A 21,537-nucleotide genomic window follows, 5' to 3' on the forward strand; every position below is an offset into this window, starting at 1 on the left:
ATCATGTGACCAAAATTCAGATGCTTGGCAACTGGTTCATACCAGTTGACTGGTATGTGATCACCTTTTGCAACCTTTTGACAAGCAAAGTCAATGGGGAAGACAGATTCACTTAACAACGGGGTTACTAATTTATCAACCACAATGATTCACTTAATAACTGTGCCTTAAAGATTGTAAAATGGGGCAAAATTCACTTAACAAATGTCTCACTTAACAACAAAAATGTTGGGGTTAATTGTTGTAAGTCAAGGACTACCTGTATTTGGACATGTGTTACTATAGTTTCCAGTTTACACATAATGGAAGCTATAGTTAATAACTGCTTCTGATTGGTCCTGGGGCAGATGTATTCATAATGTACCTCTAAACAAATATAATATGTCTTTAAGAACTGAACTCTATCACTGGTTGTTTTTTTTTCATCTAGATCTCTCATGAAAAGAACTGCTGCTTTCCCTCGCTCTTATCCTTGCTGGTTTTTTTATTAGAAGCATCAAATTTAAACTGCTTTATGCAAGCTTTTCTTGTTGTTTCTCCTTCCTTTTTAAAATGTCTTTCCTTAGAAACACCAAGCGCACAGCGGAAGTGTGGATGGATGAATACAAGCAATACTATTATGCAGCCCGGCCTGCAGCTCAAGGGAGACCATATGGAGAGTAAGTGGCCCCCTCTGGCAGTGAAGGAAAACAGAAAGAGACTCAATTGCTTGATATGGTAGAACCTCATTATTGTTTTATTGGAGCATCGTCCAGCTGTTGGGATGCGTGCTTTTTGTTTCTCTGGGAACAGTTAATTAGATGTTAATAGCAAACAGATGCTGCAAGGATATAAGTATAAAGTCCTAGTTGTTATTTGTGGTGAAGTGGGGGGGGGTGGAGAGCTTATATAAAAGCCCATTGGCCGATCACATTTAAAATATTGGTTTGTTCATGAATGAAAATAAACGGGCTCATCTCCTCAAACATTTCTCATGTTTGAAATTGTCTCAGATAAATTCCAAGGTGATTTCTCCTTTTCATAGCTGTTCGGTTGGTCCAGGAGAAACAGAATCAGCTATCCTCACTAATGAGTTAGCCTTGTGAATAAACACTACTCCAGAGCAAAAGCAAATAAACACTTCCTCCTGCAACAAAGCCTAAACCCATACAATATAAGATATATGAGGCAGTCTGAATCCTTGTTTCCCTATTTGCCCCTAAAGCAACTGTTTTAACATTGGCTCAGAACTGGTGATGAAATTTATTTTATTTCCAGCTACCATTTACCTTCTTTTTTTTTTTATTGCTCCTTTATCCAGTGCTTTAGGTTGTTTTATAACAGTATAATCTCAGGTGATGGGAAGGTGCAGGTCACCTGTATATCTTGTTCATGCTACTGCCTGATGTTCTGGGACCTTTGTTCTGTGTCAGATGAAATCTTCCCTATCACTTGTAATAATGTATTATACATTGTAATTACTTCAGTTCAGCTAGTGCTGCTCATATCCCTGATCAAGCAGTTAGCAACAGCACCAGTTATATATCTGGAGAAAAAGAACAGTAAAGATTCCCTGGAGTGGAGCTTAAATGTAGACAGGGATGCATCATTTTCTTGGCATAAGTACAAAACTAGTGTTTGCTTTCTTTCAGGATTTTTTTTTTGTCCCAATCTACAATCTATTGCCCTAGGATTTTCTCAAGACATCCTATCTATTAGGTCTGACTTTGCTTAGATTTTTTGAGATCAACCAAGGTCAGCTGAGTGTTTCCATCTGCTCTGATTATATATTAAAGGGGAAAGTTAAATCCAATCCATTATTTTCTTTACCAGCAGGGTGTTGTTGTTTTTTTGCTTATTTTCTTTATGTTATCTAAATTTCAGGACTGGGCTTGGAGCAATTAGTGTAGCATTCATTAGATTTGTGGTTCTCATTCATGTTAATTTATATGTGCACAAAAATGGCTTCTGCTCACATATGCCACAGTTAGCTGCATGTAGCACTGCTGTCTTAGAGAAAATTGCTAAGGCCAAAAACATTTGTGGGAATTTTTATCATACCATAAAGTGAAAGAATTAATTCATTTCTCTGTGATCCCAGTCCTGACTCATAACTTTTTAATAATAAAAATCTATAATCCTATGTCCATGTCTACTTCAGTTTCAGCTATTCAATCATCCTAGTCATATATGTAGACCAGATTTAATCAAAAATTGTTTCTTTTACTTGGAGCTAATTTAACCTTCCTGTGTAAGATATTTCACAGCTGGAGCACATCTGACAAAATCTTATTTACAAGTGCAAGAATGCAAAATTTCATTTATTGATAATATAGTAGAAAGAGCCTTCTCAGAAGAACTCAGATCTTACAGTTGTTTTCAACTCAGATTGTGCCAGAATGGAGAAAGTAAAATACCTTCTATTGTTTTGTCCTATGATCTCCCAGTTCTGCAAATTTTACTTGTAGCTAATAACCCAAGCCTGGGAAATAGCTAAGAGAGAAATGAGATATGGTTTTGTTTGGGTTTTTTTCCCCCCACAGTGTCCCTCATAGGGACAGGAGGTTGATATGGGCTATAGAATTAACAGAAACTTAATAGCATTCAGAGATGGACTCAGATTGGCAAAAGAAAATAATGGCTAACAAGGAAATAAAGAATTGATCAGACAACTAAAACAAAAACTCATATCATCAAGGAGGAGGATGGCCAGCAAGGGATATGTACATCTAGCACAGATATCCAGAGGACAAAGAACCCAAAAGACCAAAAATAAGATCAACTGTACACTAATTGTTGGGGTTTGCCAGCTGAGTTTAATTAATGTCCTGGATTAACTCTTTTGGAAATTCAGTAGAATTACATTTTAAAATAAGCACAGCATCATTTTAGCAGTACTACTACTGTCAGAGAGTTAGTTAATTTCTGAACTGTAAAGCAGTTAGGTCATAAAGTAATTTACTACATTTCTTTGAGGAAAGAAATGGAGAAGTTGAAGGTTTCTGTGCATTAACTGAATCCGTTTGCATAAATATCTAGTTAGAAGAGTCAATATATTTCTATCCTTTTAATGCTAAGAATAAAGAGAAAAATTAGAATGACATGCAAGAAAAGACCTTGCATGCTGTATTTTGCCTTATTAATCTTTCATGACACAGACTCTAAGACTACATTAATTGCATTTTAATATTATTTTAAGGTTGATCATTTCTGTTACTTTATGTGTTAATATTAGACATGCAGTGCTGCATTTGTTAATTCTACTATGCCAGGATTTGTTTTAACTGCATTACTGAGCAAACCAGAGCATCCTGATTCATGCATAACACTAAGCCATAAATTGGTGATAGAAACCACAATGGCTGGGGTCACACAACATTTTAACCTAAAACAAAATGATGGTTCAGTGCAATGTGTGATTACCATTAGAAATAACTATAAGAGAGGAAGTGACTTCCACATTATTCTTCTATTCTGCTATTCCATTTATTTATAATGGAATCTAATTTTTTTCTGACCCACTAAAACTTGACTCTCATTAAAGATGTAACCAGATTTTATTTTTATTATTTTTTTTATTTATTATTTTAATTTGTATACCGCCCTTCTCCCATAGGACTCAGGGCGGTTCACAGCATATTAAAAACAAATAATAAACACAAAATACAAAAAATTACAAAATACAAAAATACAGAAAATAAACCCCGATAAAAGCCGAATTAAAACCAAATATTACAAGCTGTGTTTCCAATTAAAATACTTTTAAAATNGGGTTTGGACAACAACTTCCAAACTCCCCAATCAGCTTATACCAACACATTTCCAGGGGGTCAGGCTGGAGAAAATAAATCGTCTATGGAAAGAATAGGAAGTACATATCTTTCATGTAATATCTGAAGACACCTATATAAGCTTGCATATTTTTAAAAATCTTCTCTTTTCTAACACTCCTTGCCCACAGAAATCTTGTGTTTATAAGCTTGTCATTGAGATGCTGATTATTTATAAGCAGAGGACTGTTTACCTTGGATAATGTTTAGATAATCTGTGTTTTAATTGTTTTTTGGAATAGTGGATTTGTTTTCTTTGATTCAGATTAGAAGAACTGATGTGAGCTGATTTCCTACTTGGTAGCTAAGTGGTAAAATATTTATGTATAAAAAATTCTTCCACAAGATATGTCTGTAAGCTGTCACAGCCCCAACAAATATTCCATGGCTAGTATTTTTCTGGAATGTAACTTTATCATCTGCAGATCACTTTGTGTGCAAAGAAGTTGCCTTGTGATAAGTCTTCCCATGAAGCCAGGGACATTATTTACTATTCTGTTCCTTTTCAGACTCAGACATCTTTATTAGCAGTAATGCTTGGGGTGCATAGAATCTTGAATGTTCTTAGCATCCCAAGAATCAAAACTGTAAGGGACTTTGGTCATTCCAGCAGAAATATCCTGTATTATTTGTTATTTAGATTTATATTCTACTTTTCCTCCAGGAGTTCAAAGTGCAGTACTTAACATTCACATTTTCCCCTACTACAATCATGTGAGGTAGGTTGGCCTGACTGGCACTTATTGACCTATATCACCCCTTTGTGAACTTCAATAGTAGGTGGATTTGAAGCTAAGTCTCCCCAGTCCTCTCCCAGCACTGATTCTCTCTTATATGAATAAATCTTAACAAGAGCTCATCCCAGACCCATTTGTACGTAAAAGCAAGCTGTTATGGCCCATAATTCTTCTCCCATCTTTCAGACCTATTCACTCTTTTTCCTACTTCTAAAAAAATGTACTGAATTGCAGCACTATATGAAGTTCATACTCGGCATTCATTCAATATTAAATTGCCTATTAAAGTAAAAGGAGCTTAATGAAGCTTATCTCATTCTCCCCCAATCAGTAAAAGGAAAATATGCAGTGTCAATCAGAGAGTATTCTTTGGAGCAGATTAACAATTAGGTGCCACTTTGCAACCCTAGGAACACCCAAAGGTATGCTCTGTCTTCCCACTCCACCCATGTTAAAATTATATTTTTCATGTAAGAATACTGAATATGTACTTCAACTTTAGCAAAAAAAATAATAATAATGACTCACAACTATTCATGAAAACAGGGCCTTCCTTCATTGTGAAGTTTCAGTAGGAGAGGAATTATTGTTTTGTATATCTAGGAATATGACAGACAATAGGTTTCATTCCCTGTATTTTCTCTGGGTGATCCATGTGATCCTGTTGCAGTCACTGAAGAATGCAAAGTCACTCTGTTCATCTCAGTATAATATCTTCAGTATAAAAAGTTCATTTTTTAAAACAGTTTTCATGTAGAAATAACTGGAGGCTCTCCATAGTATTAGGAAATATGTTTCAGACACACAATCAAATTAATGGTGGGGAGAAATATTACACATTAGAGCCTTTTCTGCCAGCAGTACCCATAATTAAACAAAGACCCATAAGGAGATCTTTTTGATTTATGAAAAGGAGTCCAGCCTCTGGCTTTAATGAATGTCCAGAAGGAAAAAAATTCCACATAAAGCAGAAAGCCAAAGAGAATTTTTTTATATGCTGTTATTCAGACTAAAATGTTGTTGCTATTACTTAGCTTGCTGTGGTCAGGGTTCACAAGAGCACGAGGAAAGGGCCATTCATGCTGCTACAGCACTTTAGCCTTTCTCTCCCTTGTTTTTTGGGGGCCATTAGTCAGTCATTAGCCTAATAAATAAATAATGATAGCTTATACAGCAGGGATCTTGCTCTTTATGGTGACATGTTTTTAAAGTCACAGGGTCACATTTTAAGTTTGTATTACTTCCCTCCAAGAAGCTTCCAGTGCCAAATAATTTAATAATTAAAGTATCTGCAAAAATGACTTTGTAGAAAATATTTTCTAATGCCAAGGGATATAATATGGTGCTTAGAGCCTCAGAATCCCCTCTGGGAAGAGCTGTGTCCTTGAAAAACCTGCTGTTCTCCAGAGGTACCAATTCAGAAAATAAGGCAGCCGTGCAAACTTGAATAAGAACTCTAAGGCTCTTACATCAGGCTGTGTACTTTACATGGAAAAGTACATGGAAGTCCGACTGACATATTTATGTATTTTCTCAGTTCCAAAACTCTTTAAAAACAGGCCTGGTAAAGAATTCCCCAAAGGATAAGTCAGCATTGTATTACTGCTTGCAATTTCCTGAAACATTTTATGAATGAGGAGAGAGAGACAGACAGTTGAAGTTTTCAAGTACAGTTTGCCTGAGAGTAGAAGTGAATTGTGTCTGAGAAAAATGTAGAAGAATTTCCTGTTCTACTATGGCCAGGTTAGTGTTAACGTTTCTTCCACTATAATCTTTTATAACCAAGCACTTTCCAGATGTGTTGAGACTGTAATTATCCAAAACTCGGCCCACAAAGGTTATAATAGCTACTAATTATGGGAGTTACAGTCCCAACACATCTTGAAGTGTCAAATTGGGGGTGGCTATCCAGAGAGAGAGAGAGAGAGAGGCTAGTGAAAATGGATCTATTCAGTGCTTACCTACCTAAGAATATTTATCTTTTCATTTTTCCAATCCATGCATTATTGGGATTAAGTTATTTCAAATATTACAACAACAAAACAGTAAAGAAAGGTTTAAAAAGTATAGCAGAGGAAATAGTAGAGGAGAAAATGAGGAAAATCAAAACATTAAAGTTTACTGAGTAAAATAAAAAAATGGTGTGAAAGCAGGAGAGCTCTCCTGCTGTGTTATTGCTGCCTCAGCATGTAGCTATCCTAAGAGACAAACAGGATCTGATGCCTTTTCAGATACATCTGAGCCAGTGGCTTTATTATGTGTTTGAGTACGGTATTTCTTATTTATTATTTGTGAAGAATTTCCACCCCTTTTGCTCAGAGTCCCCTAACAATCCCTTTCTCTGGCTACCTCCAGTTCTCATCCTGAAAAAAATGTTCCACAAAATACATCATGAAATAAGGATCAATCATGTTCCTCACAGTCATTCTTTTTCCACTGAGCAAATAATTGCCTCCTGGCATCTGCAGAAAGTGGTTTGCAATCTCTTCTTCCATAGGGTTGCAGACTCCTGGGACTGAGCACACTGTTGGGCCTTCCTTGGCCTTGTTTATGTCTCATTTGTGAAAGGCAATTGATTGACTTAGCAGTTTGCCAGAGAGATGCATTGGAGGGTAAATAATTGATCATAATTTTGCCCTGCTTTTGTCTAATGAAGATGTCACTGTTTGGCTGATGCACTGGCTTTCCATTAGAGCACAGCATCAGCTGATATTAAAGTTTGCAGTAACCTTCTTGGAACAGATTTCTGAATCTGGGATTCATTTAATAAACCCATTAATCATTAGCAGTTCCAAGAAACCTGACAAGCTTTAGAAAAGGAATGAGAAGCCTGTTAGGCCTGGATACCCTTCAACACGTTGGTGGCAGCAGCAGCAGCAGCAATGAAATGATTCTATAAGGTCTCAGAGAAAAGCTGTCATTCTGTAAGCCGGCGGGACTGAAGTCTTTAATTATTATTGTTGTTGTTGTTGTTGTTGTTACTTCTTCTACCTCTTCCTCCCCTCCTCCTCCTGTTTCCCCTTCCCCTCCCCACTCCTGTCCCCCTGTACTCCACAGCCTGCCTTGCAGAATCCCTTGTCACAGGGCTGAATCATCACCCAGTTAGCTAGTGTGATATTTTTATTTGAACTTGTGAAAAGATTCGTCCTGATGCTAGAACTATTGGCTGCCTCCCCAGTGCCAAGTATCTCTATAGTATGCTTCAGGGAGCACATAAAGGATTGTTTGCAGAGATAAACCTATTACACTCCCCCAAGCATGTGGTTGTCATCAAGCTTCATCTAGAGAGAATCTGGAAGCCAAAGATGCTGTTTATCTGAGAGGAGAAGAAGGTGCACAGAAAAGCTCATTCCAGCACAGTATCTTTTCTGTCACATTTGTGGTTTTCCAATCCTGTTGCTTTCCTGATTGCAATTTAGATGTAGAAGGCCTAGGAGAAGGGGTCATTTCTTCACATTGCCTGCCCCCGAAAGAGTTGCATCACTCAGCACTTGAAAGGTCTAGGAAGAATGTGGTTTGTATGGCAAGGAATGCAGGAAATGTGCCCATATGGCTGCACCTTTGGAAGAAAACTGCACTCATTCTCAGCCCTGCAAACAGTGAACTTCTAGCTGTATAATTCCCAAGAAAGTTTTAGAGACAATAATGGACAAGAATGTTTGCAATGATTAGTTTGACAGGAGACCCTTTGAATGCCTACAAAAGGACTATGAAGATCAATATTAAGTTTGTGAAGGAATCATAGGATAGTGCAGTAAGGAATTTCGGCAGGTCCCATTGAATGAATCAGAATAGAAAAAGTAGAACCACTTAAATGCATCCACTTCTCTATTTCTGTCTCAAATCCCCCAATCTTTCCCCACTCCCCCATAGCTGAATGGTGCATTGCCAGGAATGCACACTGTTGTGCTATGAAAGGCAGCATTTCCAGGACAATGAAGTTATCTTACACAGTGGGCCACATTGGAAGCCATCAGTAACCACTGCTTGTCCTCCATGATCTAACTGAATGGCTACCAATTAAGAAGCATAATGTTTCTTTGGGAACAATAACTGAAAGAGAAACTAAATGCTTCTTTTCCAACCATTGTATAATCCAGATAATGAAAGGGCATCTTAGGGTACTCTGTTAGCAGAAGAGCATTTTTGCTTGTCTTTTTAACTCACCTTATGCCAGTGGTTCTCAACCTTTTTAATGCCGCGACCCCAACCGGTCATAAGTCGAGGACTAAACCAGTCGTAAGTCGAGGACTAAACCGGTCGTAAGTCAAGGACTACCCAACCGGTCGTAAGTCGAGGACTTTCCCTGCCCAGGAGCGCCACGCATGCGTGGTTCCGCCCCCTGCGCCGGCCAAGGCGTAGCTGGCAAGCGGCAGAGATGGAGCAGGCCGACCACCAGCTGGCCCAGCCCAAGGGAGGTAAGGCACCCACTGGAAAAGGGGAAAAAATGGCAGACAAAAAAAATGGCAGACAAAAAAAATGGCGGACAGCCTTGCTTGGCGACCCCCATGAAATGGTCGATCGACCCCAAATGGGGTCCTGACCCACAGGTTGAGAACCACTGCCCTATGCCAATACAGAGAGATTGTCTTGGTCCCTAACCCTTTTCCATTCTTTTGTTAAATGGATGCGTCTTCACCATGAAGAAATAACCTGACAATGATGCTTCTCTTACTGACTTCACCAAATGTGGTAAGGGGGCTTTGAAAACCCCTTTTGTATATCTGGTGGAAAGAATATTTGCAGAGGAACATGGCATAGTTGCAAAGGCATTTCACCTTGTCAGAAGACAAGCCTGTTTCTGGTTAAAAAAGAAGAAGAAAAAAGTGCTGAAATTGAGTGCGAAGGGCCTTTGAGAAAATAGAGGAAGAAGAGGAGGAGGAGGGAGGTGTGAGAAGGTTCATGCTCCAAGAAGAGACTTTGCATGCTAACTATTTTCTCTACAGAAAATTCAACCACATTAACCCTGTCAGGGGCTAGAGGCTATTTTTCAAGGCTCTAAAATCATTCAAGGTGACACCTGTCACTGCTCCTCAGCATCAAAATGAATTCTAGAAATGAATGTGAAGTGTCATCTTTGGCTGTTCTTAGCATGTCTGCTTTTGCCTGGCATCGCACCCTTTTCTCTTCCTTGCCATTTAATCAGATGTGAACCAGATGGTAACCCTAGATATAAATATAGAAATCACTTCTTAAGGGATGTTACTTGCTAAGGGAAGTGAGGGGGGGGCAGGATGGGGGGGAGAAGTGACTTTATCCAACCATGTCCTTGTTTTACCCTTGTTTTGTTCCTAACACTGTAATCTTAACAGACACTGGTTAGAAACCTCTTTATTACCCTTGTTCATTCATCCAGAAGAAAAATATCAATCCCTTTCAAAATTTCAACAATCAGTTTCCACAACCTATTCAGAAGCTTAAAAATGGGAGATGAGGAAATCTTTTTGTGAGTTGATTGCACACAAGAAGCTGTGGTGTGCGGTAGGTGCCTGAACTTGCAGCATTTCATTATTTGCAAATCATTTCACCAGCACTGTCAAGAAATAAAAGGGGATTAGCTCTGCAGTTCCTTCACTTAGTATCACAACATGCACATTTATTCTAGACTGTTTGGATTGATTAAAAACACAAAATGATTGTCTTAGTCGCTCCCATGTAACACCGTTGCTGCGCGAGCTGCACTGGCTGCCGGTGGCTTTCCGGGTGCGCTTCAAGGTGCTGATTATCACCTTCAAAGCGCTCCATGGCATCGGACCCGGATATCTCCGAGACCGCCTCCTGCCTCAGATTACCTCCCATCGGCCAGTACGCTCCCACAGAGTGGGTCTCCTCAGGGTGCCGTCAGCCAGACAGTGCCGGCTGGCGACCCCCAGGGGGAGGGCCTTCTCGGTGGGAGCTCCCACCCTATGGAATGAACTACCCCCAGAGATCAGGGTGATCCCGGATCTCCCTTCCTTCCGCCGCGCCCTCAAGACATGGCTATTTCAGCTAGCAGGACTGGCCTAGGGGAAATTTTTAGCCGGGTTTTAAAATAATTTTAAATTAAATATAGGCCAAGTATTAATATTTTCTTTTAATTATGTTTTTAACTATAGTATTTGGTATTTTGTATGTGTTTTATCAGCCTGTTAGCCGCCCTGAGTCCGCAAGGAGAAGGGCGGGATATAAATACAATAAACTAAACTAAACTAAACTAAACTAAACTTAGTTGACTCAGTATCTTTGCTGATGAACCTCTATCTCTAGCTCATATGAATCTAAGCAGAGTAACTTAGATAAGTTGGAACTTATCTGGAACACTGAATTCCTGCCTAGGAACCAGAATTTCTGCCTATGGAACACTGAATTCCTGCCTAGGAACCAGAGTTTTGGTGCCACCTGAGAAGGAAGGTTAAAACAGCTCCACCCTCTCCCTAATTGGAGAGTTTGTTCTAGAAGAAGGGAACTGAAAACAAGTGTGCCAAGGATGGATATGTCAAGGAAAAGAATTAAGCCCAAGGAACAGCAACCCAAAGGCAAGCAGCTCAACAGCTGTCTTCAGACAGCAAGAGAAAATTTCAGTTTTTGGATCTTCAACACCAGCTGAGAGTTGAGGGAGGAAAAATGCCTGAACAAGAGTCTGCCAATCCAAGCAATCCCACAAACCCAGAGTATACAGTAGCCCAGATGCAGAGCTCTATAAACCAGCTCCAGAAACAGAGTGCTGGGGAGGGGGCAATGAGGTGAGGAGAGAAAAGTCAATTTGCAAGTTTATAAAGGATTGAAAAGGGGTTTTGATATGCAAATGACTGAGATTGGCTAGACCTGGGGGAAAAGGAAAGATTTAAAGAAGAAATTGTTAAGATAAGGAAACATAATGTTAACATAGGAAAAGAACCACAGAGATAGGAATGTATTGTCAGCCCTCCCAGGAAAATCAGACAGGAAATATGACAAGATGAATTAATTCTACTTTATTGTAAGGCTACATTAACAGAAACTTGAAAGTCTGAAGGCACAGAGTTCCCACCTCTACTTTTTAACTACTTGATCCATTAGGGCAGGTCTTTCCTAATTTCTTTCTGTGGCTGTTAAGGAGACACTGACTGCAGGCTCCTGCCATTTTTATCTCATTGTTTTCCAGACAGCACTCATCCTCTCTTTCTCCAAGGTCATTCATACACTCCAATACATGTATAGTTTAAACAAGAACAGAAATAGAATAGTTGTAAACTTATAGTAACAGGGAGATAGAAGTTTAATTTTGTTCAATAAAGTCATTTTGTGTGGGGAAAAAAACAAGTACAGTCTTTGTTGCTGTGTACATGAAGAAAATTCTAACAAATGGTGGCAATGATGGGATATAGTTCAATATCCAAACATAAAGAATAAAAGGCTTGCGTGGAAAAATGAAAGGGTGATCTTGCTGTAGAGGGAAAAGAGACTGGGAGATAAAGTGTTTGAGATCTAGAGGCAAGTAGGAGTATCTCAGCACATGACTCATCCAACAACTTACATAAGGCAGCTTGAAATAAAGAAAGAGGGTGAACTGTAATCTGGAAGGAGGGCCAACCCTGGCAGTTAACCATGATCCATCTGAAGCCCTGATAAGTATGGTGAGGAGGCATCTGCTATGACAGCAAGAGGAAAGACAACTGATGGCTAAAAGATAAGAGGAAGGGCAAAGGAAAGCTCTCAGAAAAGAGGAGAAAGATAGTTCATGAAGGGAAACTGAGCAAAGAGACTGCTTAAAGAAAGACAGATTGGAAAGAGCAATCTGAAGAGACGAGTTCAAGGAACTTATAGTGCTCCTTAAAGGAATTGAATCCCTTCTCTAAATCCAGTTTCTGAGGTAGCAAGGGGCAGACATTATGAGATACCTTTCCAATACTCAGAGGAGAAATATATTAGAACTGCCTTTTGTTGTGTTGCAGGGAGATACTATGGCTTGTAAAGAGGTCATCTGTGTCAAAATTGAACAGCCCTCTCTCAACAGAGGGGGAGGGATACATCATCTACCTTCAGTCTACAACACAGTCTTTTCAGCAGTTCCAAGAAGGCTCCACACCCATTTGCACTACTCAGGTAACCCTGAGGACACAGACAAATCCTCAAGTGGCCTCAACGACTCTCTAAAAGAATGCAAATGACCAGCTGTCTGCAAGGAATATAAATCCTTCCATTCCCCACCATCCAGTCAGAGCTGAAGAAGCTTCTTGGATGAGAAGTGAAACATCTTCAAAGAGAAAAAAGTCCACTTGCCTTGTGAAAAGCACCTTTGGGACAACCATGACTGGATGACTGAGAATCTCCATAAACATTTATAGAAGGCCAACTAATCCAGCAAAAAGGGCCACCAGATAAAGCACCATTAGTGAGAGCCCCTGTAGGACCTGGCATACATGCAGATTTTCTATCCTGCCAGGTATAATGCAGAGAAATATTTAAAGAAATTGGTAGTCAAGATTGGTGTGACGAATGCCCAGAAAAGATCTGGGAACTGAAAACAAGCACATCCTTAAGGAAAAGAGTCAAGCCCAGAGGACAGCAGAAACGTAGAAAAGAGAAACTCCTACCCAAAGGCCAGCATATCAGAGCAGTTTTCAGAGAAAACTGAAGAGAAAACTTCAATTTTTGGACCTTCAAGACCAGCTGAAGCAAAGCTGAGAGCCCAAACAAAACTCTGCAAACCCCAGCAAGCCTGAAAACTCACTGCATGTAGCAACTCAGTGCTCTTTACAAATCAGCTCCAGATATAGACTGAGATTGGCTACAAGAGCTGAAGACTTGGAAGAGGAAGGAAAGATTTAAAGAAGGAATACCTATTAGTTAACATAGGAATAGGAACATAGCAATAGGAGATAGACATAGGAATATATAGATTAAATGAGAATAGAAGTAGAAACCTAATAGAATAAGACTTCGTACAATAAAACTGTTTTATGCGAGGAAAGCAAATAACAGTCTTTGTTTCTGTGTTCTGTATCATATTAAGAAAAACTCTAATACTGAACCCCACTAATTATCCAGCAAGGTTCAGTCATAGTAACTATGATATATCATACATAATACTGTGAAATAATGTTTGGGGGTAAAATTACTATAGTGGTTCCCAGTACAGCATCTACAGTGCATAGATTTTAAATTTTAACTACCTAACTATTAGGTCAGAGCTTGACACTGAGGGACCAAATCACTTTAGCATGAACTTGGAAGACTGCTACGTTCCTAGAGGTTCATACAAGTAGTCCTTGACTTGTGATCACAGTTGAGCCCAAAATTTCTGTTGTTAAGTGAGACATTTGTTAATTGAGTTTCGCCCCATTTTACGACCTTTCTTGTCACAGTTGTTAAGATGGATTGCTGCAATTGTTAAATTAGTAGCATGGTTTTTAAGTGAATACTTGTTTCCCTGTTGATTTTGCTTATTCAAATGACCTTGGGACTCAGCAAGGGTCATATGTGTGAACCCGTTGCCAAGTGTCTGAATTTTGATCCCATGATCAGGGGATGCTGCAAAGGTCGCAACTGCGAAAAATGGTCATAAGTCACTCTTTTCAGTGCTGTTGTAACTTTGGTCGCTAAATGAACTGTTGTAAGTTGAGGACTACCTCTATTCATGTCACTGTCAGGAAACAGGTTACTTTTCAGACATTTTAAATTGAACTCACAAAATTATAACTGCTTCTATTCCTTTTTAAATTATTTTCATTTTATTTGTGTGTTAGCTGTTGTTAATGTCCTCCTGGCAGAAATGAGAGAAGGGATGAGGGGAAGGATGGTATTTTTTAAAAATAATATTTAATATTTTAATGTTTTGTCTTGTTTCTTTTACTTGGTTGTAAGCCATCTAGAGTCACCTCTAGGTAAGATGGGAGCATATCAGTTTAATAAATAAAATAAATTTTTTGATACCTGGATCCTTTCCAGTCCTGTGTTGTCCAAGGAGATCCCAGAGAGACACACATAACCACATGAAGGTCTAATGGTGAATAAATCAGTATACTTTGTATCCTCCCATCAAAGTCCTGATTTGATGAAACCTACTGGAGTGTTAATAGACTCAAAGAAATGAATTTGTTGGAAAAAAACCTATTCTTTTAATTATGTAATAATTATTAATTATTAAAGTAAGAAATCAGTAGTTGGAAAGAAATTAACACCGAGTGAGAGAGAAAATGCAAGATATAATGAATTTAATTAAAGAAATATGTTGAGAAGTAAGGCTATCAGTTTAATGTATTCTTCTTTGTTTCAGGAATGGACGTATACATATAACCAGCAAATCCACTTTCAACAGTTATGCTTGTCCATACATACCCTCTTTCCAGGTTCCCAGGTGATGCTTTTGCCTTGCAAAGAAGGGGATGGCAAGCAGGTGAGATCAAGATCAGGGTTGTTAAATTCTTCTCCAGCATGGTGTACTAGTATTGATGTAAGGTTTTTCCCCCCTTTCCTTGGTTCATTTTTTTATTGATTTACTGGAGCTTATCTGGTATTCTAATCCAGAAGGACCATGCCAGATGCTAACAGCACTAATGTCTGGAGAAAAAACATACATGGTCATTGATACCATTGAAAAATCATTTGGAAAATGCAAAAAATTACTTGGATTTGCTTGGGATAGGACAGTTAAAAATGTCTAAGGTCTGGAAATTAGTCACATCATATTGCCTAGGTGCCCAGTGTTGATGCCTGATGCTATCGACAATCATATCACACACTGGGCTTGATTTAAAATTTAAGAGGCAATAGTTAAAAGCAAAATTATATCAATTATAAACAAAGTTGTGGCAATAGTCCAATAGCTAACTATGATTATTTTTCCAAAACTGATGCAAGGTTAGGTTAAACCAGATGGGATTCATCATGATGTGTCATTTGCCAACAAATGTTTGCACAGATGAAACATTTATCCCCAAGTGTGACATGCTTTATTGCTTCATCCCTATCCATTGCTTCATCCTTATCATGTTGGTATCCATGCAGATAACAGTGGACAGATTTTGAAGCAGCTTTCTTAAAAGGATATGTTGGGCAATGAGAATATATTTTCCACATATTTTGGTAATACTTTGGCTTTGTATAGATTCTTAAAAAGAAGCTGACAGAAGATAAAATGGTTAGATATTGTTACTGATATTATCAGATGAGCTTAGAACAACTCAAACAGTCACTAATAGAAATCCTAGTAAACTATTATCTATTGGATCACAAAGAAGTGACTGAACAACAACAAAATATTATAATTAGCATTGCTGTGAGCACTTTGCAAAATTCCTGAAGTTTGAATACTGAATTTCCACTTGCTTTCCTTAAATAATTGTTCTCCTCTTTGTTTACCATATTGATACAACTCAACAGCTATTATATATCATAAAGCATGAGCTAGGAATTCTATTTGATCCAATGATCAGACTGTTCCCCAGGCAACCCTTATGAATTGGGGAGGTATCGGTTGGCAGGCTACATTTTTCTTGAAACTCCCTCAAACTCTTTCTCCATAGCATAGTAAGAGATAGCAATCTTTGCCTGCCTACAGAAAAATACTGCCCTAATCATTGCAGTAGCTTTGATACTTTAATGGGAAGAGCTTCTTAAATATAACATAAGGTTAATCTTAATTTCCCATTTTTCCTTTAATAGCGCTGGAATAAAGTTGGTTCTCACATTGAGCACATGGCTACCCGCTATTGCCTGGACACAGAAATGGTGGGAGATAGCAGTGAGAGCATGAGAGAAGTGGTCATTAACCCCTGTGAAAGCACAGCAATGAGTCAGCGGTGGGAAATGGTGATGTCCTGAACTCATCTATCAATTCACCATCAAGCTCATCTGGAAGGACCTTTGTCAGAAATTGGCAAGGCTGTTGTCCAGTATAGGGGTTGGTATGGGCTTGCTTTTCTGTGGGGCAAGTCAAAGAATAAGAACATGCAGTTGTGCTGATGTTAAAGAAAGGCTCACAAGTGCTGGCTTTAAGACCAGAGTAGTAACTATTCCAGGTTGGGGGTGATATGTATGTACTGTTAAGAACATCACAATGTAATCTAGAAATATCTTTTGGTAACATTCATCTGTTAGCTGAAGCACAATATGACCTTGTTTTTGAGAAGGAAACTTTCTGAAATTGATAATTTAATTGTCTTTGTTACCAAGGTTATTGAAAATCCTCAGAAAATAATAAGTGAGCAAAATGATTCTAATGGAAGAGAAATGAAGAAAAGAGAAGCTAAATCTTGTAAAAGCACATGAATGGTCATGGTGGGAATGATTAGAAAGGACCAACAAATCTTGCACTTTGAATTGGTATAGCTAAGCACATCTCTGAAATAAGTTTGAAATAAGCTATATTGCACATGAGAATTTGAATGTGAACCCTGTTTTTGTGCAATAGAGATTGTATGTAGTGTGATTAAAATCAATGCGTGTAAGAGAGGGGGAGGGAAATGGAAGAAAAAAGTGAAATATTGGATTTTTCTTCAACTGATTATGTGTGTATGAAGGGGAAAAAAGAAATATTTATCCTAACTTCAGTGCAAGGTTTCTTCCAGAAATGGAAATATATAAGGACCCTGGTCCAGAAATCATGAATGTCCCCTGGAGAGGGAGGAAAGACAAAATTCTCCATTCTAACTCAGCAGAGGGCATACATTCAGCATATAGCTGGCCCTACATCCTCTCACTTGCCCAAAACTGATATGAAGAAGGACCAGGAGAATACAAAGTGGATGGTAGATGGACAGTAGCTTGTCACTTCCTTCCATTTTCTCAGATGGCCTGAGGGGAAAAAAAATAACATAGTGATCAACCTCTAAGGTCCAACTTGTCAATTTATGGTATTAGTTATATCTTGTTTTCTTGTCCATTTCCCCCTCTTCCTCTACCCTATTAAGACTGAACATTTGAGCTAACTAACTATAGATAATTTACAGAAACTTGAAGAAGACAAGATCACATTACTTGCAGATACACTTTTGTTATTTTTGTTTTGCTGACAGCATTGTCTCTGAGTTGGGTGGGAGGAGGTTGTTAAATAAGAGCAGCAACAATTTTAGCAAAATCACTGGATAGCGTTTAGATCAGAAGATCATAGAAGCGTAGGAGGGAAAGTGAATTTTACAGTGCAGAAATCTGTGATGCCACTGAAATCAGAGGTAGCCCAGGATATGAATATGGATTTGTGGTAGAAAGTACACAAAATTTAGCTGAACCCCAAATTGACCAAAACCTGGGTCTTAATGAAACAAAGCAGAATTCTCAGAGTAGCTGAAACCGACCTAGGAGTCTTATTGAATGATTTCATGCTTTGTGGCATTACAGAAAATTGGTTCCATGCTTGCAAAAAGAAAATAAAAGTTGCATTTCTCTATTAAAAAGCAGGATGGGAAAATAGGAAGGAAAAGGATGGGGGAAGTGTTGAGTTAGTTGCGATTTTTCCAGTCTGCCAGCTGATTAAAGACTTACAAGAAACCAGGATATGCTAAAAAGAACAGTAAGGTTTCTTGCAATGTGTTGGTTCACTTTTAAGGGCCATAAGAAATCATCTCCACATTCCTATGTCAATAGATGAACATTAACTGTTTTAAGTATATAGGAAGCATTGTTTAAACTAGTGCTCTCTTCAGCACATACCATTTAATTCTGCAAATAACAATAATGATCCCTCCATCTATATGCTTATTGTGTGTATTTCTAGACAAAGATTACTTCTAAAATGTCAACCTGGTGCCTTCTATATATGTTGAAGCTAATCCTGTCTTGCAGTTAGGGGCACTGAAATACTGGACAGAGGAAGCCTGCAAAAGGTAACACTGGTGCTGTCACACAGTCCTTTCTAATCCAAACAAAAAACCTTCTGCCTGTGTGTGTCGTGAGGGATTCATGCCTCTATTTGAGAAGGCAGATTAACACTTTTCGTTATTCCATCTCTGGGATCTCAGATGAACCTAAAGCCACCTGCTGTTTATAATTGTAATGTGAGTTTCATGATTTAAAAACCTTGGAATAAGGAAAATTTTCATATCATAAAAGTAATATTTTGCTATTTGAAGCTTATGGTCTCTTATTTACTTGTGTGCTTGCTTGCTTCTATACTCATCATCCTCCAAAAAGAGAGAGAAAAGAGGGAGGAGAGTCTTAAATAAAACTACCACAATAAAACCGTTCAAGCAAGGGGGAAAAATAATAAAAGCTAAGCTTGCGCAGTTTATCAGGCTTGATTCCCAAAAGGTATTCTCAGGGAGTGTGAAGGTATGGATTTGTCTACAAGTCCTGAAAGCAGCAGTGTCCACCACAGCTGTTTTCAAGAGTTGCCAACAGGTTCCAAGCTTATGCTCCTACATTCTTTGAGCAACTTTTTGGAACCCCATCCAAAGCTCTGCACAGCTATATTAAACTCATTAAAAAATAAAAACAAAATAAAGAATTTAAAACTTTTAAAGGCTGTCTATTTTTGGAGAAGCAGCTATCCCATTCATATTTTTAATTATTTCCTGAGGGAAGTCAATGTGTGGAACAGAGCAATCAAACATCCCTCAGGAGACAAATTCTTAAGAGGGTGCCATAAAAGAGAGCCAATTCTACCAGTGGAACAAGAATAGGTCTCCCCAGCTGATCCTAAGTTGGATAGTATTGGGGGAGGCAATCATTTAAATGCCTGATCCTGAACCTTTTGGCCTTTATAGATTAATTTCAACATCTGAAGGCAACCAGTGCGGTGTTTCCTGGATTCATATATATAGTCTGATTTATCTACTTCACTTAATTGGACAGCTGCTTTCTATACGAACAGCAATCTCTGGACTCCTCTGCAGTAATGCAAGCAATGAATTATATTATTAAATCATAGGTCAGTGAGACTAGGCTAACTTAGGAATGGTCATGGCTGATACAGCAACCAAAGCTGGCCCCTTTTTAAATTTTGTGGCAAAATTAATTGGATGCTCCATGTGAATTTAAATTTATTTAACCTATAGGAGACCGGCTTATCAGTTCCTGCCACACCAATGATTTCTTCTTAGCTAAAACTGCCTTCAAACCATCAAAATGAAGCCTCTATACATGGACAGAACTAGAGGGAGTGTATAGACATCAAATTGCATAAAGGAGGTGGAGAAGCTCAAATATAGCATGAAGTCAGTTGCTGGCTGTGGAATAGCTTATGAACTGCAAGGCATCAGTAAGCAATGTATTCACATGACATGGTTTATGACCACATCACTTAGTGACACCAGTCCCAATTGCCATTGTAACCCAAGGATTATCTGCATTTATTCAGCCTATATGCTAAATATACATTAAGGACAGCTGGATTGAAAGAAGGTGAGCATGGTTTTAAAACTGGAGGAAGAAGTAACACTGCACCATGCTGATAACCTTACTCTGACGGTCAAAAAATGCAAAGGATCTGCAGGGTCTAGTAATAAAAGTCAAGAAGGAAAGAGAAAAAGGACTAAAATTAAATATAAAGAGCAAACTAATAATAACAGATACAAGCTGGCTTAGAATTGACAATGAAACTATTGATAAAGTGGATAGCTTCTGCTTTTAGGACAGAAGGTTGCATGCCTTTGATGGTTGCATCAACAGTAAAAGAACAAGCAATAAAAAATGTGCCACAAACTAGCATTTGATAGAGCAGTCATAAAGGTCTTTGAAAAGATATTCAACTGCCATTATGTGTAATACCTACAAAGATCAGAATTGTGCAATCCATGGCATTCTCTGTTATATTATTATTGTACCCTATTTAGACGTGAAAGTTGGACTTTGAAGAATTATTAAAGTATTGATGCTTTTGAAATTTGATTTGGGTGAAGTCTCCTGAGAATACCATTTACAACCAAGAAAACAAACAAAAATTAGATCATTGAACAAATCAACACAGGGTTCTTACTCAAGAACCAGATTCAATGACTAGATTCAAATTATTCTACTTTAGGCAGATTAGGCAAACAGCCAACTCTTTTGAAACGACTGCAATACCAGAAAAAAATGAAAGAGAAAAAGAAGGTGACCAGCAGCAAAGCAAGACGGTTACAGTAGTGATGAGTGTACTGTTGGAAGGCCTGAAAGACCAATTTGGGGATTGAGTATCATGGAGAAAATCTATTTAAGGTAATCACTAGAAGTAAAGAAGAATTTGATGGTGCATAATCAATCAAAATCCAATGTATGTTTATGAGGAAGTTCTAAAATGAGACTTTATCTCAACTTAGAGCAGCTTTAATTCAGTTCAATATTGTGCATTTCAGATGTGCTGGTAATATTGACAGAATAACAGAATTGGAAAGGATCTTGAAGATCTTCTAGTCCAATGTCCTGCTCACACCCTGTACTATTCCAGACAATGTCCAATCTCTTCTTAAAAGCCTCCAGTGATTGAGCACCCATAATTTCTGGAGGCAAGTCGTTCCACTAATAAACTGTTCTCCCTGATAGGCAATTTCTCCTTAAGTCTAGGTTGGATTTCTCTTTGATAAACTTGTATCTTTTATTTCTTATCTGGTGCGTTGAAGAATAAATCAACAATCCCCTTTTTCCGGTGGCAACCCCTCAAATACTGGAATATTGCTTTCATATTACCCTTAGTCTTTCTCTTCATTAGACCAGACATACCCAATTCCCACAACTGTTCATCGTATGCTTTAGCCTCCAGTCACCTAATCATCTTTGTTACTCTTCTCTGCACTCTTTCTACAGTCTCAACATCTGTTTTGTATTGTAGTGACCACTATAAAGCAGTACTAACATTTAACGTGATATTGATACTATCCCTCTGTTGATGCAGTATAAAACTGCATTGGCTTTTTTTTTTGGGGGGGGGCAGCTGTAGCACATTGCTGGCTCATACTTAAATAGCTGTCCACTAGGACTCCTATATCTCTATCACAGTTACTGCTATTGAGCCAGGTATACAGCTTCCAGAATTTCCTGGTACCTTAACAACAACCTGTTATAGACTGAGTTCATACACTTTATATAACCCAGACATTTCTTACCCATGACTTACT

General features: G+C 38.3%; 1 protein-coding gene across 1 annotated transcript in view; it reads left to right on the forward strand.

Moving 5' to 3' along the window:
- The window catches only part of GALNT14 (polypeptide N-acetylgalactosaminyltransferase 14), a 171,111-nt gene extending 152,504 nt beyond the window's left edge, over nucleotides 1-18,607 (forward strand). Inside the window, exons 11-14 of the mRNA XM_015818526.1 lie at nucleotides 567-659; nucleotides 1,025-1,031; nucleotides 14,784-14,903; nucleotides 16,172-18,607. Coding sequence (XP_015674012.1) covers nucleotides 567-659; nucleotides 1,025-1,031; nucleotides 14,784-14,903; nucleotides 16,172-16,330 — 379 coding nt within the window. The 3' untranslated portion in view covers nucleotides 16,331-18,607. The remainder of the gene's footprint in view (nucleotides 1-566; nucleotides 660-1,024; nucleotides 1,032-14,783; nucleotides 14,904-16,171) is intronic.
- The last annotated feature ends 2,930 nt before the right edge of the window (nucleotides 18,608-21,537 follow it).

This window comes from Protobothrops mucrosquamatus, unplaced genomic scaffold (genome assembly GCF_001527695.2).
Source record: "Protobothrops mucrosquamatus isolate PMUCROS unplaced genomic scaffold, P.Mucros_1.0 scaffold_138, whole genome shotgun sequence".
In the NCBI taxonomy this organism is placed as follows: domain Eukaryota; kingdom Metazoa; phylum Chordata; class Lepidosauria; order Squamata; family Viperidae; genus Protobothrops; species Protobothrops mucrosquamatus.